A 21,391-nucleotide genomic window follows, 5' to 3' on the forward strand; every position below is an offset into this window, starting at 1 on the left:
CCGAGGCCTGGGCGAGGATGCTGTCCCGAAAGAAAACCAAAAACGAAGTGTCCAAGCCGGCCGAGGTGCAGGGGAAGTACGTAAAGAAGGAGACGTCGCCTCTGCTGCGGAGTGAGTGTCGCGCGGGCGCGGGCACCCCGCGGGCGCTGGGAAATTGCGGTGGTTTGCTCCCGTGCGGGGAGTGGTGTGCGTTCATTGAACGTGAACGGGGAGTAGGAAGAGGTCGTTCCCCGCCCGGAGGCATCCCCTGAGTGTACAACTTCCCTGGCGCGCCCTCCTCGCAGGGCTGGGCGGTCGTGCCTCGGAGCTTGGGGCGGTTCTGGTCCTCTGGCGCCGAGAGTGAAAGTGGCTAGAGGGGGCTACTTTCCCTCCCCTGCGTTCGAGATACCCTTGCAAGCCTTGCGGGTGTCACTCGCGGCGCCCTGCCTGGTACAAACTGCGGGGACGGAGTTCCAGAGCCCCGCTGCAGGACGCAGACTTGAGGGAGTGAAAAGCAGACCGCTGCCCTGTAGCCCTTAGCAAAGCTTCATCGCTCTTAGATCTCAGAGCGCAGGAGCCAAAACGTTTGTATTTGGGTATTGTCGTGAGATTCCAAAAAGCCAGAGTACTCAAAAACGACTCCTGTCATATCGGGGAAGTTGCCAAGAAGTTGGGGGTTTGGGGGCTTTTTAAAAAACTAATAATAGGGCATGTTTCCCCTTCCCCCTGCTTTGCTTCTCAGTTTAAAATGTTGGGTTTTCGAGCTGAATTTCCGGAATTTTTATTTCGTATGCGGTCAAGACATTTGTGAGGCAGTGCGTTAATCTTTAGGTGTTCCTACTGCCTCCAGGGCCCTTTGTGTAGGTTTCCTGCTTGGAAGCCGGTGGTAACCTTGTGACTTAAGCATTACTTCATACTGTAATTGGAAAAGCTGTTCATAGGGGTTCCCAGTATTGGCCCAAAAACACCCAGAAAGGGGCGGAGAGCATGTTTTTCCGTTATAATATCATCAGCTTTCCAGGCTGATTGTGGTAGTTGCAGTGCTTTCAACAAAGTAGATCACATCAGTACATCGGTAACTTGAAACTTGAGTTTTAAACTTGGTTTTAACAGCTTGGTTTTCAGTGGTACATTCTCTTATGTTTTTAAATGAAAACTTAAACATTATTGTGCTTGAAGTCTTGCATAGATCACATCTGTAAACCAGTAACTTCAAACAGCATTTCATTTTTGTTATCAGGTGTTAAGCTTTATTTATTTTGATACTTAGTTTAGCTTCTGAAGCTTATTAATACGAATGCCCTTAATAGTGTTTGCTTAATGAATAAAACGGACACTATATGTAGTTTTCTTCGTTTTTTAGAGACATTTGTTTTCTCACCAAGAATGTCTTAGCTATTTTACATTCTATGTTCAGTAGTGCTATATCCAGTAGTACTATATCCTGAAGGCCATTGTTCTACTACTGTCTTCTGTTTTGAATTATAATCTTAAAGGAGCCATAGTTTTAGGCTTGGCATTTTTGATCTGATTTAACAGTTGTGTGCCTCTTTGAAATTAGATCTTTTAATTTTCATACCTAAGCTTTTGTTTTGCAGTCTTTGGTTATTAGTACTAGATAATTCATAGAAAGTTACTGATTTTAAAGTGTTTTAAAGGAAATCTGTGTGTGTTTGGAAGTAGATTTGTATAAATTTTTTTCCCTCTAAGGATATTTGACAATTTCTAAAAGAAGCAGAAACAACAAAACTAGTCGTAAGTTATGCTGGTAATTATTTAATGATTTTCCATTCTTACACATTAATTCATGAGTATTTCATTGATACATACTTCATAGTTAAGCTATTTCATCATATTATCTATGGTAGTACACAGAATACATTTGATTCTGGCAGAGTTTGTACGTAGCACATCCATGCAAATTATTTTCCTATTTGAGTGGGAAAATAATCTTCCTCAGTTTAAAATACCATCTTAAATCAAAGTTTAAAATTTTGTTAAGTCAATTAGTATTTTGATTTAAGGGTGGTAGACATAAATGAAAATCCTTAGAAAACTATGTATTTTTTTTTTTTATCAAAGTGGTGATTTTATTTCCTATTTTATTATAGATCTCATGCCTTCATTTATCCGGCACGGTCCAACAATTCCAAGACGAACTGATATCTGTCTTCCAGATTCAAGCTCGGCTGCTTTTTCAGCTTCTGGAGATGGAGTAGTTTCAAGAAACCAGAGCTTCCTCAGAACTCCAGTTCAAAGAACATCTCATGAGATAATGAGACGAGAAAGCAACAGATTATCTGCACCTTCTTACCTTGCCAGGAGTCTGGCAGATGTCCCTCGGGAGTATGGCTCCTCTCAGTCGTTTTTGACAGAAGTTAGTTTTGCTGTTGAAAATGGAGACTCTGGTTCCCGATATTATTATTCAGATAATTTTTTTGATGGTCAGAGAAGGCGGGCACTTGGAGATCGTGTGCATGAAGATTACAGATATTATGACTACAACCATGATCTCTTCCAAAGAATGCCACAGAATCAGGGGAGGCATGCCTCAGGTATCTTAACATTGTAGATAGTACATTAGCATTGCAATTAAGACAGTGTTCATTTTTAGATTTTTCTGGGAAGCCAACAGATAACCCTTAATTTTTTTTTTTTATTGTCTGTTGTGCCAGTGTGGCTTAAGTCTGCTTGCAGTAGCTGTTAACCTACAATGAGTGACAGAATTCTTAAGTCCATTTATTAATTCCTGTTCTATAAACTTGTTACTTATCTCAAGATTATCTACACTGTTAAAACTGAGCCTTGAGAACATGGAGAATCTGATGTCTTCATTTGGGTTAAATTTAGATGTAGGTTTGGTGAAATGAGAGAGTTAGTCTTGAGAGGTACTGGACCTAAATCTGAGAAAAGATTGGAAAAATTGGCTATGCTAAGTGATACCATGGGCAGCTACATTACTTAGTAAGATCTTGCACTTTTTCTCTGAACATAATCATTCGTGGCTCAGTAATTTCTCAGTTTGGTCAAAAAGACTTCAAATGGTCATTTATGTGTTGAATATGTCTTTTGATTCTTTTTGTAACAGGCAAAAAATAGTAATTATGTAATTAAGGAAAAAAATCTGCTTTACTTGTACCTTACTTTGGGGCTACATCTATAAGAAACAGAAGAAATTTGGAGAAATGTTTCACTTTTATTACTTTTTCCTAAAATGCTGGGTTATGCTAGATAAAGGAACACAACTTGAAAATTAAACTTCGTCATGTGGTTTTCTTTCCTTCCTAGTAAGTCGTAGGCTTGAAATTTGGCAAGATGAAGACTTACATTTTAGCCCATGTAACTTCAAATAAGATGACTTAACAGTTTGGAGCGTGAGAGTTTTGACTGTAGGGAAAACTGTATTCATTTTGTTTTAGTCATTTAGATGTCCAGCAATTTCCTCAACCCTCTTGGGATACTGTGTATGGGGAAACAAAATCAAATTATATAGATACTAACTATAGAATAATTAATTGTTATACTTCGTGGTCTCAGCTGTGAGAGTGACAAGGAGTCAGAATAGAGGTCAGTGTGGACTAGAATACTTAAAAGACTGATTTATGGAGGAGGTGAGACTTGAACTGGGCTTCTTGTAACAGAGCAGAAGAAATCAATTTACGTGGGAAATTGAGAATAGCCCAGGGAAAACAGAATAGATAGGCAGGGTTTGAATTTCAGGAAGTGGACAGTACTGCCTCTTTTTAGGAAATAAGATAAAAGATAAAGTACGGATTTGTTTTCCAACTGCAAGCAGATTTGAGTCAAGCAGAAGCCACTATATATTTCACAAAGAGAAATGGTTTTGTTAAAATAGTGTGTAGAGATTAGTTTATAGCATTGTTTGGGATAGATCCCTAGAGGAAAGGTGATTGATTATAGCTACCAGTGATAATGGAGAGGAAAAGAGATCTCGGATATCTTTTCAAGGAAAAATGAAGATTATAGGTTTGGGGAAAAGTAAATCACTAAATTTTGAAAACTGAGGAATAGTGTGAATGTTATGTAAAGTAAGTGCAGCTTATTTTGTGAAAGCTGTAATCTCATCAGGATATTGAAGAGGAACAGTTCTCTAGGCATGTAGAAATGAGCATGTATGAGTACCTTTTTGGTTTTAAAGAACTAGATTAACACAGTTGCATACTGAGAATTGGAGGTTTTTTTAAAAAATATTACGTAGTTCTCATCCTCGGAAATAATTTTTACCCAAATTCAAAAGTGAATATATAAAAAAAAAATGCTCATTTTCTTTTAGACTAATAACTTTACTAGAGGAAATTTTAAAATGCAGAAATGTAAAGTACCCATCTACCAGCAATTCTTTGTTACAATTATTTTCTTTATCTTTTTTCATGCTAAATTCTTTTATGTTGTTACGATTATGTCCTGTACAGTTTTCATGTCCTTGGCTTTGACTTGAATGAATTTCTTTATGTTACACACTTTTTATGAGTAATAACTCCACAGTTTTCTACTTTGGTGCATGTCCAGTGGTTAGTATTTTAAACGAATTAATGAGGACCTGCTTTTCATGTTTGGAAAGGGGAGAAGTGCGAGAACAGAGGAAAGGAGAGTCCAGTGGGATTAGCATAGCCCCTAACACAGGGATGCCCCAGAAGTAAATGGCTAAGAGAATGAATGAATCCTGAGGTTCCAGATCTAGAGACTTGAGACAGTTTTAGTTAGGTGAAGGGAGAATAGGAATAGTAGCCTCATTTGTTGCAGATTATTTGTTGTTCTTTGTGCTCACCTTTCCCATCTCTATTGCAAACATCACTGTGTAGTCGTACAGATTGAGCATATTATAAAATAAGAAATTTGAAATGCTGTAAAATTGAAACGTTTTGAGCCCTGATATGATGCTGTGAATGCAAAATTCCACATATGACCTCCTGTGGCAGATCATAGTCTATAGAGAGGTACACTAAAAATATGGCACTTTAGACTGTGTATAAGGTCCAGATAAAACATATGATTTTCATGTATCGACTCCCCCAGATATCGCTTGTATTTACAAATATTCTGAAATCCAAAATATTCAAATGCAAAACACTCTGGTCCCAAGCATTGTGGAGAAGGGATACCCAGTGTGGTACTTTTCTGTGTGAGCTTTCAGTATGTCTGGAGAATTAGTAATACCAAATTAATGGCTTATTTTAAAATTCTGATTTGCAAAATAGTTTCCACTGACTTAGGAGCAATCTTGACATGGTTTTTATAGTTTAAAGACATACTTAAACCAGCTTTCCAGTCACAGCTTAAAAATAAAGTACAAGTTAATTGAGAATTTTTTGAAGTTAAAAGATACCATTTTTGAAAATATGATTTGTTTTTGTGGGGTAGCTAAAACCTGCTTTTGATGACAGTAGGCTTCTGTGTTCTTTTGCTTACTCCAAGCCCTTTCACAACAGATTATACCAGGCTTACAGAAGGCTGCAGATACTTGAAATTGTTTTTTGTAATAAAATATCTCTACCTCCAGTTTTTTTTTTTTTAGAAAAACATGTATTTATTACAGCAGTGAGTGATACATTGCTTGAGAAACTTCATTTATTATGGTTAATTTATGTCAGGGCAGTACAGTTTAATGGCTTACTTTCTAAAAGAAAATAGTGCTGCTTTGAAGGAATTTTTTAAATTGCAGGGAAAGATTAACAATCAGCTTAGTAACCAAACAGAAAAGCCTTGTAATTGTCTTTTCCAGAAGGGAAAGATCTGAATATAAGACAATAGCAGAGTTTCCTGAATTCAGAAAAGATTTAAAACTTATATTTTTAAGATTTACAGGAATTTAAATGAATGGGAAGGAGAAAGTAGGTGTAGGAAGGTAGGGATGAGCTATTTAGACGGGTCTGTATTCACAAATACTGCACTAAATTTTTGTTACTAATGTAAGTACCAAAAATATGGAAAAATTTGTTATGACTTAATGACAGTAATAACTCCTGCTAATTACTTGTTTCTTAGATTTTCAGGAAACACTTTTTCTCAAATGGTTAAATTTATCTTATTTAGCAGAAGCACAAAAACAAGTTGAAGTTGTGTAGTAGCTTTTTGTATACTATCATAAAGCATCTTAGGGCCGAGGGAGTTCTACATTTAGCTATGAAACTTGACCTTAACATTCTTGGCCATCGTGCCAGTCAGTTACTGTGTGTGCCAAAGGAAGGAATCCTGCTGTTAACAGGAAGTCTTAAGCAGATTGAATTTCTTTGTTTTGCACATAATTTAGTTCTATGAAACTTTAAGTAGCAATTAAAAAAAATATTTAAAATGTTTTGAAGATCACTAAAGAAATCAGCTAACAAAAATTAAACTGAAAAATGTCAGGCTTTATTAAAAAATACTGGATTGATATTCCTGTAAATATTGAGTTAACAGGAATCAATTTTTAAGGAAAGGTTGAGAATCTTTAGATTATCCTTTTCGCAGAGGAAGAGAAAAATTAATGGCTCTGTTTAATACTTACAACTCTATCAACATCCTGATTATAATGTTAGTGTTTATCACCATGAACCTTTTGGAACTTCAAGTTTCAAATTTTTTTTTCTTTTGGTACTGAGGATCAACCCAGGCATGCTATGCATGCTAGGCAAGTACTCTTACCACTGAGCTACATCCCTGACCAACCCCCGCCTCCTTTTAAAATTTTTGTTATGAAACAGGCCTCACTGAGTTGCCCAGGCTCATTTTGAACTTGTGATCTTCCTGCGGCAGCCTCCTAAGTAGCTGAAATTATAGGTATATGCCACTGTATGTGACCCAGATTCATTTTAATCTCTGTAGACAGTTAAAGTTTAGAAACTAGAAATCTTCAGCTTACAAATACGGATTTCATAGATATCTTACAGATTAAGTTCTGTGAAGGCATGTCTAGTGAAAGCTTGGTGGAGATGAAAGAATACTTCTACTTGTCTTTGGAAAACCCTGTAATTAGCTTGTGAATGTTTTACTTTGTATTATTGGAACATATTTATCCTGTTAATTCCTGCAAACAGAAGCAATTTTGAAGATTATTGATGAAAGCCATTTATTCTTTTCTGGGACTAATTGAAATTATGGAAAAACATTTTTTCCTTGTGATTCAGAAGTAGTCTCATTTTTCTGTAGTACGAATTTACTTCAAAATTGGTAGCTTCCTTTTTGTCTTACTAGTGGCAGTTACATTTTCCCTTTGTGATACTAAAATTGATTGTGGGTTCAAATGTCATCCTGGTTCATCCATAATAATCCCAGCACTTAGGGAGTCTGAGGCAGGAGAATCACAAATTCAAGGCCTTCACCAGCAACCTAGTAAGACCCTGTCTCTTAAAGTAAAAAGGACAGAGGACGTAGCCCACTGAGAAAGCCCTGGGCTCAGTCCCCAGTGCCAGGGGCCGCGGGAGGAATGGACAGCAACCCTTTTACCTATTGCTTTTGGCCATTAAGGATTGTTAAGTAGATCAGGATTTTGGTAGGAGTTGAAATGGTGATTTTTAAAATTCTGTTATTTCTTCTGTACAACAGTTGGAATTCTATAATAAGAACTTTCCTTTGTAAGTTACTTGGTTGCTAATCATGTGAGAAAGATGGGATAAATAAGTGCTAGATATCTCCCTTAATTTACTGTTTTTCTGAATAATAAAGTGGAATCCTAACTACTTCCAAAGATAACTACTGAGTTTCTATTTTGGGTATCTCTATAGACTCAAGGATTTTTTTTTTAAACTTCAGGTTTCATTTAAGTAGTATTTTCTCTTTCAGAACTTATGCATTTCATTTAATTGTCACATCTCCTTAGCCTTCTCTGGTCTGTTCAAATTTTTTACTTCGTGTGTGTGTGTGTGTGTGCGTGTGTGTTTGAGTAGTGGACGTGTTTTATAGACTGTCCTTCAATTTGGATTTTTGTTTGATGTTTTTCACATGGTTAGGCTGGGTTTATTAAGGTTTCTTGAAAGAGTGTATGTGTTATATATAAGGAGGTGCATGATATCTACGTGACATTACTGGTGATGTTAACCATTATCACCTAAGTCTACCAGGCTTTTCCACTGTGAAGTTACTTTTTTCCCCTTTCTGTAGTCCTGGGGAGGGAGTCACTAACTCTCATATGAGAGGGCAGTGTGAACTGAATAAAACCTTAGAAGCTTATTTTTTAAGACATTTCCCAGCAAAGAAGTACACATTATTGTATTTTAAATTCACTTTGAGCAGAGTGTGGTGGCGCATGCCTGTAATCCCAGCATGTTGGGAGGCTGAGGCAGGAGGATCATTGTGAGTTTGAGGCCAGCCTGGGCTACATAGTGAGTTCAAGGCCAGTCTGAACTAACAGCAAGACCCTATCTAAAATAAATAAATAAATTCACTTTGAATAATTTTTCTCAAGTATGGTTAAGCCACTTGATTTATGCTTAGATTTGTTTATTTTGTTTTCGTGTTTTAGGAATTGCTTCTTCTAAATATTGATTTAGTTTTGTTTTATAGTTAGATAGGACATTTAAAAGTTTCCAAAATCAAAACTATAAGACAAAATAGACTTAGAAAATTACTTCTACCACTGTCTCCTTCTATCCTTTTTCCTTTCCTCCCATGTAGATAACCATTTCCACTAATTTTTGTTGTATCTTTGCATTACAACCTTTTATGAAAATAGGCATATATATATGTTTGTGTGTGTGTATATAAAAAATAGTGCTATATATGTGTATTTATATCTATTTTTATACACATGTATTCATACTTACTATTCACACTTCATATGTATTATGTTATCTGTTGCTGTATGAAACTTTACTCCCAAACTCAGTAGCATAAACAGCAAACATTCGTCATTTCAGTTACGTGGGTCAGGATGTGAGAGAAGCGTAACTGGGTGGTTCTGACTCAGGGTCTCTCATGAATTTGTACTTCGTATGTCAGGAGGGCACAGTTACTTGAAGGCTTCCCCAGGGCTGGAGGATCTCCTAAGACGCCCACACAGCTCTTGGCCAGAAGCTTCAGTTCTGATTGGAGGCCTCAGTTTCTCACTGCATGAACTTCTCATGACATGGCAGACAAGCAAAGCAGTTCAAGAGCCATAAAATGAGTTTGATGAGGATGGAAGGCTGCAGTCTTCTGTGTCTCAGTATCAGAAGTCGCATACCATCCTTCCTGCCATAAACTACTGCACACACTGACAAGGGGAAAATGCAGGAGGGCAGGGATCACTGGAGCCCAGAGCCACTGAATAGGTTGACTCCCAAGTATACAAGCTACAGATTATCCAGATTAACTGGGAGACTCTTCCTTTTGCCTCTCCTTACCCCTAATACATCCTGGGTATTACTCCAGATCAATAAATAGAATTCACTTCATTCATTTTTATACCTGTGTAGGTATAAAAACACCTATATTCTCATCTGGTCTAGACATACTAGCATAATCATCCTCTGTAAGCTCTGTGTTGCTGAGATCAAATACCTGATACACACAACTTAAAGGAGAAAAGGTTTTCTTGGCTCACAGTTTCAGAGGCTTTCCATCCTTGGTCAGCTGGCTTTAAGGCAGAGATGGCCTGGTGGACAAAAACAGCTCGCCTGGTGGTAGCCACAGGCAGAGAGACCAAGTGCACCCTCTAAAGGCACGTGACCGCCTCCTCCGACAGCCCACCTCCCAGCGGCCCGTGCACACATAAACTCCAGTGGATTGATCCACTGATGAAATTAGTGCCTTCACTGGGCAGAGGCTTGAAATCCCCACTTCCGAACACGTGACACTTTCTGGGGACATTTTTGGGCCAAACCATAACACGCCAAAACCCTAACAGTGAACTTTCGGTTTCTTTCTAGCCTTTCATCTTTACTGTGGATGATGCTGCAGTGACTAGCCTTACACATTTGCCGTTTTGTTTTTAAGTGAACATGCACTTCTTAGAATCACCACCCAGTAACCTGTACAGTGTTTACTTACGTAGAATCAGAGCTTGAATTGCAGCTTTTTCCTTAGTTTTGAAGTTTCTTGTGAATTGCTTTTTGTCACCAGTGTTTATATATACATAGCATTATGATTGACAGACACACTGCTATTCTAATCCAGGGGGGAGATTACGGTTGGGTTTTTTTTAGCATATTTAGGATTGTCAGTATCATACCAAAACATAAAAATGTTTGTTTTGCCATTCCTTAAAGTTAATCTTTTGCCTTAGTTTCTAGCCAAGTATAATTTTAAAAACTCTTCAGCCAGCTGGAACTTTTGCCAGACAGATATTTTTCCTGGAATGGTTCTCTTTCACACCTGAATAGTAACCCAGTCTCTTCTTTGCAACATTCTGCGTTTGAATATCTGTAGGCTGTGATGGCACTCTACAGCTGCTGCCTGTGGCTATTTTATTTCTTCGCTTGATTATAAGAAACATGGCAGTTTTAGAACTGGCAAAACACAAGAGGGAGAGAAGCAGAATAAGGCCAAGAATCAAGGAAAATATTTAATGCATTTTTTTGGTATATTGCTTCTGTGGACTTCCAGGTTATTCATTTTTAAATCACTTAATTCCACATTCTCCCCAGCTCCCCACATCCTTTACAATACAGTACTTTTGCCAGTTCTGTATTATGTTTCAAGTATTTTATATTGGGTGAAATGTTTTTTAATGTTATTACAAACATGATACATCTGTATAATAAATTCAGACTTTATAAAAACATATAGGTAGGGGTTCTCCACATTATTAATGTGCCTATACCTACAGATTATGTAAATGTTTTTATGATGTTATTTAGTATGTTCTGGCTTGCAAATTGCCTTTTCTCTTAATGTAGCCTAGATTTCTAGTTTGTGTTAGGTAGATTGGATTGATTTGTTGTATCTGTAACAGGTGGTGTCTGTGTGGGTCTCTTCTAAGTTTTCTGTTCACTAATCTATGTGTCTTTTCTCCACTCATACTATACTCTTCCTTACTACAGCCTATTTATTCAACACTGTGTACTATATCCCATAGACACTGTGTAGACCCCTGAGAGCTACGTGGGAATGAAGCAAGGATTCCTATCTGTGGATCTTCCTTGTGGAATTCTTGTAAGAAAGATGATAAAAATTATAAGTGTAAAGGATAAATGATACGAAAAAGGTGAAACAGTAAGTGGAAGCTGGGGAGATACAGATTGCCATAGGTAGTAGGACTGAGTTTTGTTGCATCATTTAAGCAAAGATTCAAAGAGGATGAGAGTGAGCCAGGCAGCTGTCTGAAGGAAGAGTATTCTAGGGAGAATAAGCAACCCATACCTGCTATGTTTGAGAACAGCAAGGAAGTGGATGTGTCTGCATCTGAGTAAACAAGGGGTAGAGAAATAGCAGCTTAGGTCGGAGAAGGAATGGAGGTCTGATCAACAGTAAAGCCTTACTTAGAAAGTTATCTCATAGTAGATACAACTTTTATCAAGTAATGACACACACTAAAGATAATTTATACAGAATAACAGAGAAAAACCTCCTGAGAACAGCTCTTACTAATCTACAGATTTGTGGACTAATTAAATGCTTGTAATGACAGTAAAGATAATTTACACAAAAATAACAGAAAAACAGAGAACAGCTCTTACTAATCTACAGATTTATGGATTAATTAAATGCTTCCTTTAAGCCACTGAGGTGGGGTGGGGGCGGATTTGTTATACTGTCGCTGTTCCTACGTAGAATAAAGTTACAGTTACTATTTTTTCCGTGGTCCTCAGTATTGAACCCAGGGCTTTTGTACTGAGTGAGCTCCATCCCCAGATCTTTAAAAAATGTTTTTGAGACAAGGTCTCACTGAGTCACTAAATTGCCCAGACTGGGCTTGAGTTTATGATCCTAGAGTTCTGGGCTTACAGATCTGTGCTGCTCTGCCTGGCTCATAGTTATTATTCTTAAAATAAATTATAGTAACTTTCACAAAAAGATATCCAGTTCTGAGTTTTACCATATGTGTAGATTCATGTAATGCCAGTAGTCAGTATATGAACATTTACACACACACACACACACACACACACACACAAAACAAACCAAATTTCTACTTGTCTGTTTGTAATCAATCTCTAGCCTTACCTCCAGTTCCAAGTACATGATTTTGCCTTTCTAAGAATTTCATATTTAAAAAAAATGCAGAATTCATATAATGGAATTATATAATTTATAGCCATTTGAGACGGGCTATTTCCATAATGTCTTTCAGAGTCATCCATAGTGTTGCATATAAAAATCATTCGTTTTTATTTCTGAGTAGATTGCACTGTATGTATGTAGTATCGTTTGTTTATCCATTCTCTGTAAATATGTGTGCAGATAGGTTATCATACTGTAGGGCACTTGTGAACGTAACTACAGTAAACATGCATGTACAGCTTTTTGTATGTAGATTTTTATTTCTCTGTGATAAATAGCTAAGGATTGCTGTATACATGACAAGCTTTAATGTTAGAAGCTTAATGATACGGAACTGCTAAGCCGTGCGAGAGTGACTGTAGGATTTGTCATTCCCACCAGCAGTGTAAGAGTTGCAGTTGCTCTGCATCAGAACTCACGTCGTTGGGTTTGGTTGGACAGTCTGTGGGTGTGTGTTGTCATCTGACTGGTTTTAATGTGCATTCTGTGATGGCTAAAATGACACTGAACAGTTTTCATTTGTTCATTTACCACCTAAACATCGGCTTTGGTGAAATGCCTTTTAAAATTTTTTGCTCATTTTTTTTTAAATTAGGTTTTCTTCATGTGGAGTTTTGAGAGTTCTTTTTTCTAAAGTCCTTTGCCTAACGTACAGTTTGCAAATTTATCTCTGAGTGTATAGCTTGATTTTCTTTTGCTTAACAATGTTGAATGTTCTTCACAAAACATTCTTATTTTGATTGATTGATATTATTAAGCTGGAACCTAGGGCCTTTGCACTGAGCTACACGCCCAGCTGTCTTTTTTTATTTTTCATTTTTTATTTTGAGACAGCGTTTTACTAAATCACTAAGTTGCCCAAACTGAGCTCAAACTTGGGATCCTTTTCTTTTTTTTTTTTTTTTTTTTTTTTTTTTTTTTGTCTTTTTGAGACAGAGTTTTCCTATGCAGTTCACACTGGCCTTGAACTTTGCTTTATAGCCCAGGCTGGCCTCAAATTCCTAGTGATCCTACTGCCTCAGCCTCCTGAGTGCTGGGATTACAGGCATACGCCACCACACCTGGCTTTGGGAGCCTTCTGCCTCAGTCTCCCTGAGGGCTGAGATTAGATCATTACCATGCTTGGCCTATTTTAATCTTGATAAAGCCCAAATTGTCAGTATTTTTGTTTTTGTATTCATCTTCTGTCATCATGATTAGGAACTCACTGCCTAACCTAAGGCCATAAAAATTTATCCTGTTCTAAAAGTTTAGTTATGTGATTCATTTCAAATGTGTGTATAAGATGGGAAGTATGGGTTATTATTCAGGTTTTTTCTTTTGTTTTGCATATGGATGCTCAAGTGTTCCAGCATCATTTTTGAAAACACTGTCCTTTCTCCACTAAATTGCCTTTGTACCTTTGTCAAAAACCAACTGATCTTGTAAGGGTGGGTGTTTTTCTAGGTGCTTGTTTTGCTTACTGATCTGTTTTTCTATTCTTTTGTCAGTATCACATTGTCTTGATTACTGTAGCTTTATAGGAAGCCTTAAAAGCAAATTTACTCTTTTTAAAAATTATTTTGGCTGTATGTTCTTTTGTCTTTTGGTATACATTTGAAAAGTCGGCTTGTCTGGCATTTACCTGTATCTACAAAAACTGCTGTAATAGTAATTGGAATTACCTTAAACATAAAGGTCAGTTGGTAGACTCTCGCAGTCCATTAACATGGTAGCTCTCCTTTCATTTCTTTCCGCAGTTGTGTAATTTTCAGCATTCGATCTTTCAGTCAGATTGATGTGTAAATATTTGATTTGCAGCATCCTTATAGATGGTACTATTTCAGTGGCTTCTGTTTCAGGTTTTTGATTGTTAGTACTGTTTGATTGATCATTCTGTGCTGAATTTATAACCTGCTACTTCGATAAGCTTACTAACTCAAGGCACAGCCAGATTATTTTTAAGAAATTATAAAGTAGGAATGGTTTTACAAGTTCATTTTTGCTTTTTTTTTTTTTTTTTTTTAAGATGAAATGTCAAATCTTAAATGTTGAATGAGGTGAGATTTTTCTTTCCTCCCTTGCCCTTTAGCAGGGTACATGAGTAGCTTCACTAGTAGTTAAATATTTCTGTGGTCTGGTGATGGAAGCCTCAAACAAACCAAAGAACCCACACTAATTTCAAAGTCCAGTTTCTCCCTCTTTGTAATTAAATAATTCAGCTAATTTTATGCAAAACTTTATAATGATATAATCGTACATTTTTAGCAGAAACGATAACTGCTGTATTTCTTCTCGTTTGCTTTGTCCTGCCAGGTATTGGGAGAGTTGCTGCTACGTCTTTAGGAAATTTAACTAACCACGGGTCTGAAGACTTGCCCCTTCCTCCCGGTTGGTCTGTGGACTGGACAATGAGGGGGAGGAAATACTACATAGACCATAACACAAACACAACGCATTGGAGCCATCCTCTCGAGCGGGAAGGACTTCCTCCTGGATGGGAACGAGTGGAATCTTCAGAATTTGGAACCTATTATGTAGATCACACAAATAAAAAGGCTCAGTACAGGCATCCCTGTGCTCCTAGGTAAAGTACTGACTTTATTTTCAATTTTCTGTTTTGAAATTGTCTTATATTAGATTTTGGACTCACTTTCATCAGAGAAGGAAACCCTGAACCTTGTTAAATCCTTCAATTTTAAACTTATGACATTTTTCTCTGGGCTGACTTTTAGTAGTGAATGACTTTAATAATTTAAAAAATACTTAAATACTTTTTAGCTTTAAAAACAAGACCACTGTTCTTGTGATTAGATTCCACTTTACTGTGCCAGTGTTTTTGTTGTGGATACCCACAGATTAAAACTAGCAAGTAAAACACCTGTCTCTTCTTATTTGAATTGCTATATACTTCAAACCTACTTTCCAGTAAATCAGGTACTTTGGAGTTAGAAAACCTTGCTGTTTTTATTCAATTTCAGACTACTTACGTTGTTTCTTACTGTTCCCAGATCAGTGAAAATTGGGGCTGGACAAAATGTATGATGTACTAATACAGCCAGTGATTCTTCGGGCAATTTCTGTGGATACTGGATTTACCAGCAGATCTGGTTTATTGCCAGAATTTAACCCTATAGTATTAGATAGCAATCTAATATCACAGCCAGTTGTCACATGTCACTATTGAGCACTTGTAATTCATCCAAATTGAGATGTGTTATAAATGTGAAATAAAGCTAGATTCCAAAGTACATATAAAGTGGATATTAGCTTACTAGTGACTTGGCCAGTATTTCATATTAACCATATTTAAGCTTCAAGAACTGAGCAATAAGATTTAAAAATGAGTAAAATGTCTTTCGTATGTTGGTAGATGTTGCCTAGCTTCACTTGGCATAAAATAGATTCTTGGTTATAGTAGATATTTTTAATTTTTTAGAACCATTAAAATCATTATGGGACTGGAGCTAAGTTTAGTGGTAGGGCCCTTGCATAGCATGTGAAAGGCCCTGGATTTATTTTGCACTACAGAGCAAAAAGAGAAAGAAAACACCCAATAAAAACTCATTATGAAAATATTTTTTACTATCATTATCTGAAACAAGCTGGAGCAGTGTGTTGCTTTAATTATTTTACATACTTACTGAATCAGCTTCCAGTGGTTTCATTTAATGGCACTCCGTCAGCGGTTACTGAATATCCTCCTTTCCCAAGAACCAAACCTGCGGCTGTGCTTTGCTGTAACCAGGTGGCAGAGATCTTCGTGCTCCAAATGACCAGTTAAGAGTTTTCTCTTCTGTTCTTCACAGTTAACCTCTCAATATAGAATTTTTAAGCTTAAAAGCATTTTCACAGTTGTTTGTTACTCTCAGAAACTGTAGAAATTAAACAAGAGAATAAAACTTCTTCAGTTCATACGAGTAGAACTAGTAGGTATTTGAGTCTGTATGTTTTTTGGGCCTTACACAGAACTTATGACTTACATTAGCTCATTTAATCCTGAGAACCTCTGGTATGAATTCATTGTTCTTTTACAAATAACTTGAGGCTTAGAGAAATGAAGCGGTTTTGGCCACGTTCATATAAATTGTAAGTGGTCAGCTGAGGTTAAAATGCCGGCATATTTGGCTTCAAAGCCTGTTTTTCCCGCACCCACCAACAGTAGTTATCACTGAATCCTATTTATGAAACAAAAATTGAAGATAAAATCTAGTTCCATTTTTACCTTATCTGTATCAACCATAATGTAATCTAACCCTTATTTTAATCCTAGTACAGAAAGCAGTGATCTTTTCTGGTATGCACATACATGTTTGTTTGGAGGCAAACCCCTCCCAGTTTTGTCTTTCAGTCTGAAATAGATCATTTTGGCCTTTCAGAATTCAGTTTTTAACCTACAGGTTGTTCAGTGCTTTCTTTACCCCAAAATATCCTTTTCCCTACTTAGATGCTCCTTCCCTCCTCACTGGATACCCAGGCTGTTAGAACTAATTAAAGCTTGGTCTTTTTTTCTTTAGTCACTTTGATTTAAAATAAGTTCAACTCTTAATTCCCATTTGTTCTCTGAAGCTGGTACAGTACTCTCCATCCCCTGCTGTGCTATATATCCTAATGATTGTTTTCAGAGTCTTTAAAAGGAGTAAAAAGCATCTTTTTTTTTTTTGGCTATGAGAGAAACTATTAATTTCTCCAATGTAAATTTATAGTGAATTAATATTTTTGTAGAAATTTGTCACTCTATGTAAAGGTTACAACTTTTCTATAACATCCATTGAAATTGTCCTTCAGTAAGTATCAGCCAGAAGAAACTTCTCTAAAGTATATGAAAGTTTAGTTTAGGTTTGTATCTATCACTAGCAACATACCAGTTTCAAGAGAAGGTGGCTTTTACTTCCCTGTAGTCTCATAAAGCAAGCTTTTGTAGCAGAAAGTTACCTTTTAGGAGTAGAAGGTAGTCAGTTCAGACAAGAAGCACATGGAAGGAAGCTTAGGAACTGTTTTTATAGTTTCTTGGTTAGACTTACAGCTTTTGACTTAAAAAATGCCAATTCTTTCTCCTAGTGTACCCCGGTATGACCAACCTCCTCCTGTCACATACCAGCCACAGCAGACTGAAAGAAATCAGTCCCTTCTGGTACCTGCAAACCCTTACCACACTGCAGAAATTCCTGACTGGCTTCAAGTGTATGCTCGAGCCCCTGTGAAGTAAGTGAAATACAGGACAGGTATTTCTTCGGGATCTCTGAGCTGCTTAACTCACATATAGTAGCACCATGTTTTTCTCTTAATCATATTGGGCTTCTAAGTAATATTGTGTTGAATAAAGGCTATCAGAGCTTACAAAGTTTGAAGACCACTGATTAGAAATACTAGTTCTCCAAACATTGATCCTTTAGTTCTTTGGATGCAGATCTCTGCTTTTAGTCATACAGTAAATAGCTTGCGTTCTTAGGGGAGATTAATTAATTTATAAAGTGATGAAAATAAGGATCTGGGTAAATGCTAGGACATGGGTGAAAGCAAGCAGGGCACTCTGCAAGAGTAGGACTTTTTGTTAGGAATTACGAATTTATATCAAGTAAAATCTTCAGAAGTTCTAGGAAGTACCTAACATGTAACTGTTTCATCATGCAGGCTCACTAAGTATTCTTTTAATTTCTATTCAGGAATACTTGGGGCCCAGCATAGTGGTGCCTGCCTGTAATCTCGCACTTGGGAGGCTGAGGCAGAAAGATCACTGTGAGTTTGAGGTCAGCCTATGCTAGCTAGTGACTTCAAGGCCAGCCTGCACTATAAACAAGACCCTGTCTGAGAAAAGCAAAATAATAATAGCAATAAATGAAAACAAACAAGTAGTTATAGTTTCCCATAAAAGAGAACATAAAGCTTTCTACAGAGAAAACAATGCCTGTTAGTAAATTTGCAGATTTTAAGCAACTGAATAAGAGTCCAGTGGAATATGTTACCTTGTGGTTTTGCATATTGTGCTCATGATATTCCTGGAATAAACACTCTACTTGGACCCGAAGATTATTCCAGAGTCCAAGGGTGTGGCATGTTAACTGCTCAGTTATGTTTTTTCCCTTTTATAAAGGGTTACATTTTTTTACATTAGATATATGATCCCTTTGAAATAAAATAGTAAATGACTTGCCAGAGAACCACTGGGTAGGAAGTAATAATAAGTGATTTTTAAAAACAAATTTGGGGCTGGGGATTTAGCTCAGCAGCAAAGCGCCTGCCTGGCAAGCGCAAGGTCGTGGGTTCGGTTCCCGGGACCGGAGAAGAACCAAATAAATAAATAAATAAATAAAAGCAAATTTACTAGAACTTGCAAAGCTGTTATTTCTGCACTGCAGTGATCTCAGAGATACCAGTACTCTATAGGTATAAGCTTACTATATTTGAAGTTCTTTGTCTTAATGCGTATTAGCATTCATATTGCTAACAGCTTTCTCTTCCCTCCTGACTTTTTAGTCAGTAAACACTTGCAGGAGTAAACACTTTAGGTTTCAGTTTTTTTAATCTTTAAAATAAGAAAATTGAATTGCAGTGCCATCTCCTGACCTTTTTCGAAGAATAAATCACTGTGGTAGTTGATTGCATAGTTCCTTCTCAACATGCGGCCCACGTACCGCGGGAGGAGGACCATAGGCTTTCCAGGATATATGTAGTTACGAGTCCTTTGCCACAGCGTGGACTCGTCTGTAGTCTACTTAATCTTTCTTGTGAAGTTTATCACCTTTCTTCGTAACGTGTTTTATACAAGGTTACTTATCCTCTGAAGTAGTCTGTGACCAATGCTTCCTCATTCCTCCACCTCCTCCCCTTTGGCTGTGTGCAGCCAGTGACACAGATGAGTGCACACACAGTGTGGTTTAGTCTTCAGTTCTTCACAGAAATGATAGAACCACTATAGTTTGTCATTGGTGTTCCTGGTTGTTGAGTATTAGTAGCAGGGTAGCTGATACTTAAATGGACTTTTTTTTTTTGTACTGGGAATTGAACTCAGGACCTTACGCTTGCCAGGCAGGCACTTGTGCCGCTGAGGTCTATCCCACCCCTGAAATGGACATTCTTTAATTTGAAGTAATGTAACAGTTTTCCTTAAAAATGATGTATGTAGTCAGGCATGGTAGCATGCACCTATAGCCCTAGTTACTCTGCAGGCTGAACAGGAGGATCACTCGAGCGTGGGAGTTTGGGGCTGGCCTGGGCAAGACCCCAGCTCAAAAAAGAAAAAAAAAATCCATCAGATATCACGTTAATAATTTAGTTATCTTAAGCTTATGATTTGTTTAGTTATAATAAAGTTAGTATTTATAAAAATACACTGATTTATTGCTATAAATACCGGCTTATGTATGTGTTGTGAACATTGTTTTAAAACAGATACGACCACATTCTGAAGTGGGAACTCTTTCAGCTGGCTGACCTGGATACATACCAGGGAATGCTGAAGTTACTCTTCATGAAAGAACTGGAACAGATTGTTAAAATGTATGAAGCCTACAGACAGGCTCTTCTCACTGAGTTGGAAAATCGCAAGCAGAGACAGCAGTGGTATGCCCAGCAACACGGCAAGAATTTTTAAGTTAACTTTTCAAAAGAAATATTACGTTTTATAAGAGCATTAAAATATTTTCACAGGCTTAAAAAATGCAGACAAGTACCTTGGTTAACAAAGGCAGCTTACTTTTTGGAAATTAAAAAATTTTAATTTTACATGTATTTTATTAGTTTTCTTTTATTACAAAATAAAAATGACTTTATTATTTTAAGAGCCACCGTTGTATATACATCCAAATGCTGTGTGTTAGGAAGCTGCTTTGAATATTCTTGATGGAGAAAAATGTGGCAAGAACATGTCATAACCATATATTAAATAGACGTGATCACTTGGTAACTTCTTACGGCAGCAATACCTTTCTTTAAAAAGAATTATGCTGTTTTTTAAAAAAAGATGTTTACTGCTTAATGTGGAATGTTGTCTGGAAGGGATAGGGTGCATGTTATCATGGCGTAGTTCAAAATACAAAACAGGATTTGGAACCTCTATTGTGATGCATTTCTCTATGTGATCTATGTCGTGGCCCCTTTTCCCTGCCAAGGGTGAGGGACCTTTTGAAGTACGTTGAGAGAACCTCTGAGGAGTAAATTTCAGCATCAGGCCTTAGTCTGCGGGGGAAGGCGTGTGCAGCTCTCAGCCAGGGCTCTGGCTGTCGTTGGTGGGCTCCAGTGAGACCGTGCAGGGCTCCCAGCAGCGCCGCACACCGCCTGTCACAGACGGGGCCAAATGTGACAATCAGGGATTCCACGAGAAGTCTTGGCCATAAAATCAGTTTTATATTACTTTTTTATCGCCGAAGTGTTTTTGCTACAAAACTTAAAACCATATCCTTCCTAGTTTTTCCCCTTTTGGTTTATATGAAAATGTTGTTCATAATTAGTACAGTATATTTGATTACATACAAATATATGATACTTTTAGCCTGTAAATCTCTAAAATTCTGTGAATTTCATAGCTTTTCAGTTACATTTACCTGTGTTGTAAATATATGTAAATAATTTTTCTGGTTTTGGTAGTCTTCCAAAATATAAAGCACTCCCAGTTAAGACGTGAGTGGGTTTGAATTATTGATAAAATGTTAAGTGTTTGATTTTATATAACAACTTTATTAAATATATTTTTGTGGAAACTAAATGTGTGGTGTTTGAGTGCCTATTTTACATGTAACATGCTTGATTTCCCTGTTCAGAAGGCCCATAAGCCAAAGAAGCAATATAATGAAAGGGGTATAGAAAAATTAAAGAACGGCTGGTGGAGTTCTTGCCTGTTACTCAGCCATTTCTAAGACAGAGTGTCCACTTTGCATCTTACAGGTCAGAAGCGTTACTTTGTCATTACCAACCCTGCCCCCACTTTTTTTTCTGTAAGAGCTCTGCTTAATGAAACCACTAGAGATTTTAGTTATTAAAAATACATTATAAAACCACTCATTGTTTTAAGAAAACTGGAAGGTACCTAATGAGATTAGATGTTTCTTAAAATGAAAATTGAAATTCTAACAGTGTCAACAGAAAACAGTGCAGCTTGAAAAAAAAGGAGATAAACTTTCATCATTCTTTATCAGTACCTCAGAAACATTTCCAAATTTAATAAGCATTTGTTTTAATGTTATGAACCAGAGTAAACTTTAATAGTTCACATGTTAAAAGAATAAACCTATGAAGAATACATTTCTTATGTACCAAATGAAAAAATATACAATGCAGTGAAACTCAAATACATATA

General features: G+C 37.0%; 1 protein-coding gene across 1 annotated transcript; it reads left to right on the plus strand.

Moving 5' to 3' along the window:
- Positions 1–20,800, plus strand: Sav1 (salvador family WW domain containing protein 1; the record flags this gene model as incomplete). Its single annotated transcript, XM_005376820.2, is given in 5 exon segments — positions 1–111; positions 2,091–2,534; positions 14,413–14,683; positions 17,158–17,301; positions 19,489–20,800. Coding segments are annotated over 5 exon segments (1,155 nt in total). The 3' UTR covers positions 19,691–20,800.
- Positions 20,801–21,391: the final 591 nt, after the last annotated feature.

The sequence above is a fragment of the Chinchilla lanigera genome, unplaced genomic scaffold, assembly GCF_000276665.1.
Source record: "Chinchilla lanigera isolate Chin_1 unplaced genomic scaffold, ChiLan1.0 scaffold00008, whole genome shotgun sequence".
Taxonomy (NCBI): domain Eukaryota; kingdom Metazoa; phylum Chordata; class Mammalia; order Rodentia; family Chinchillidae; genus Chinchilla; species Chinchilla lanigera.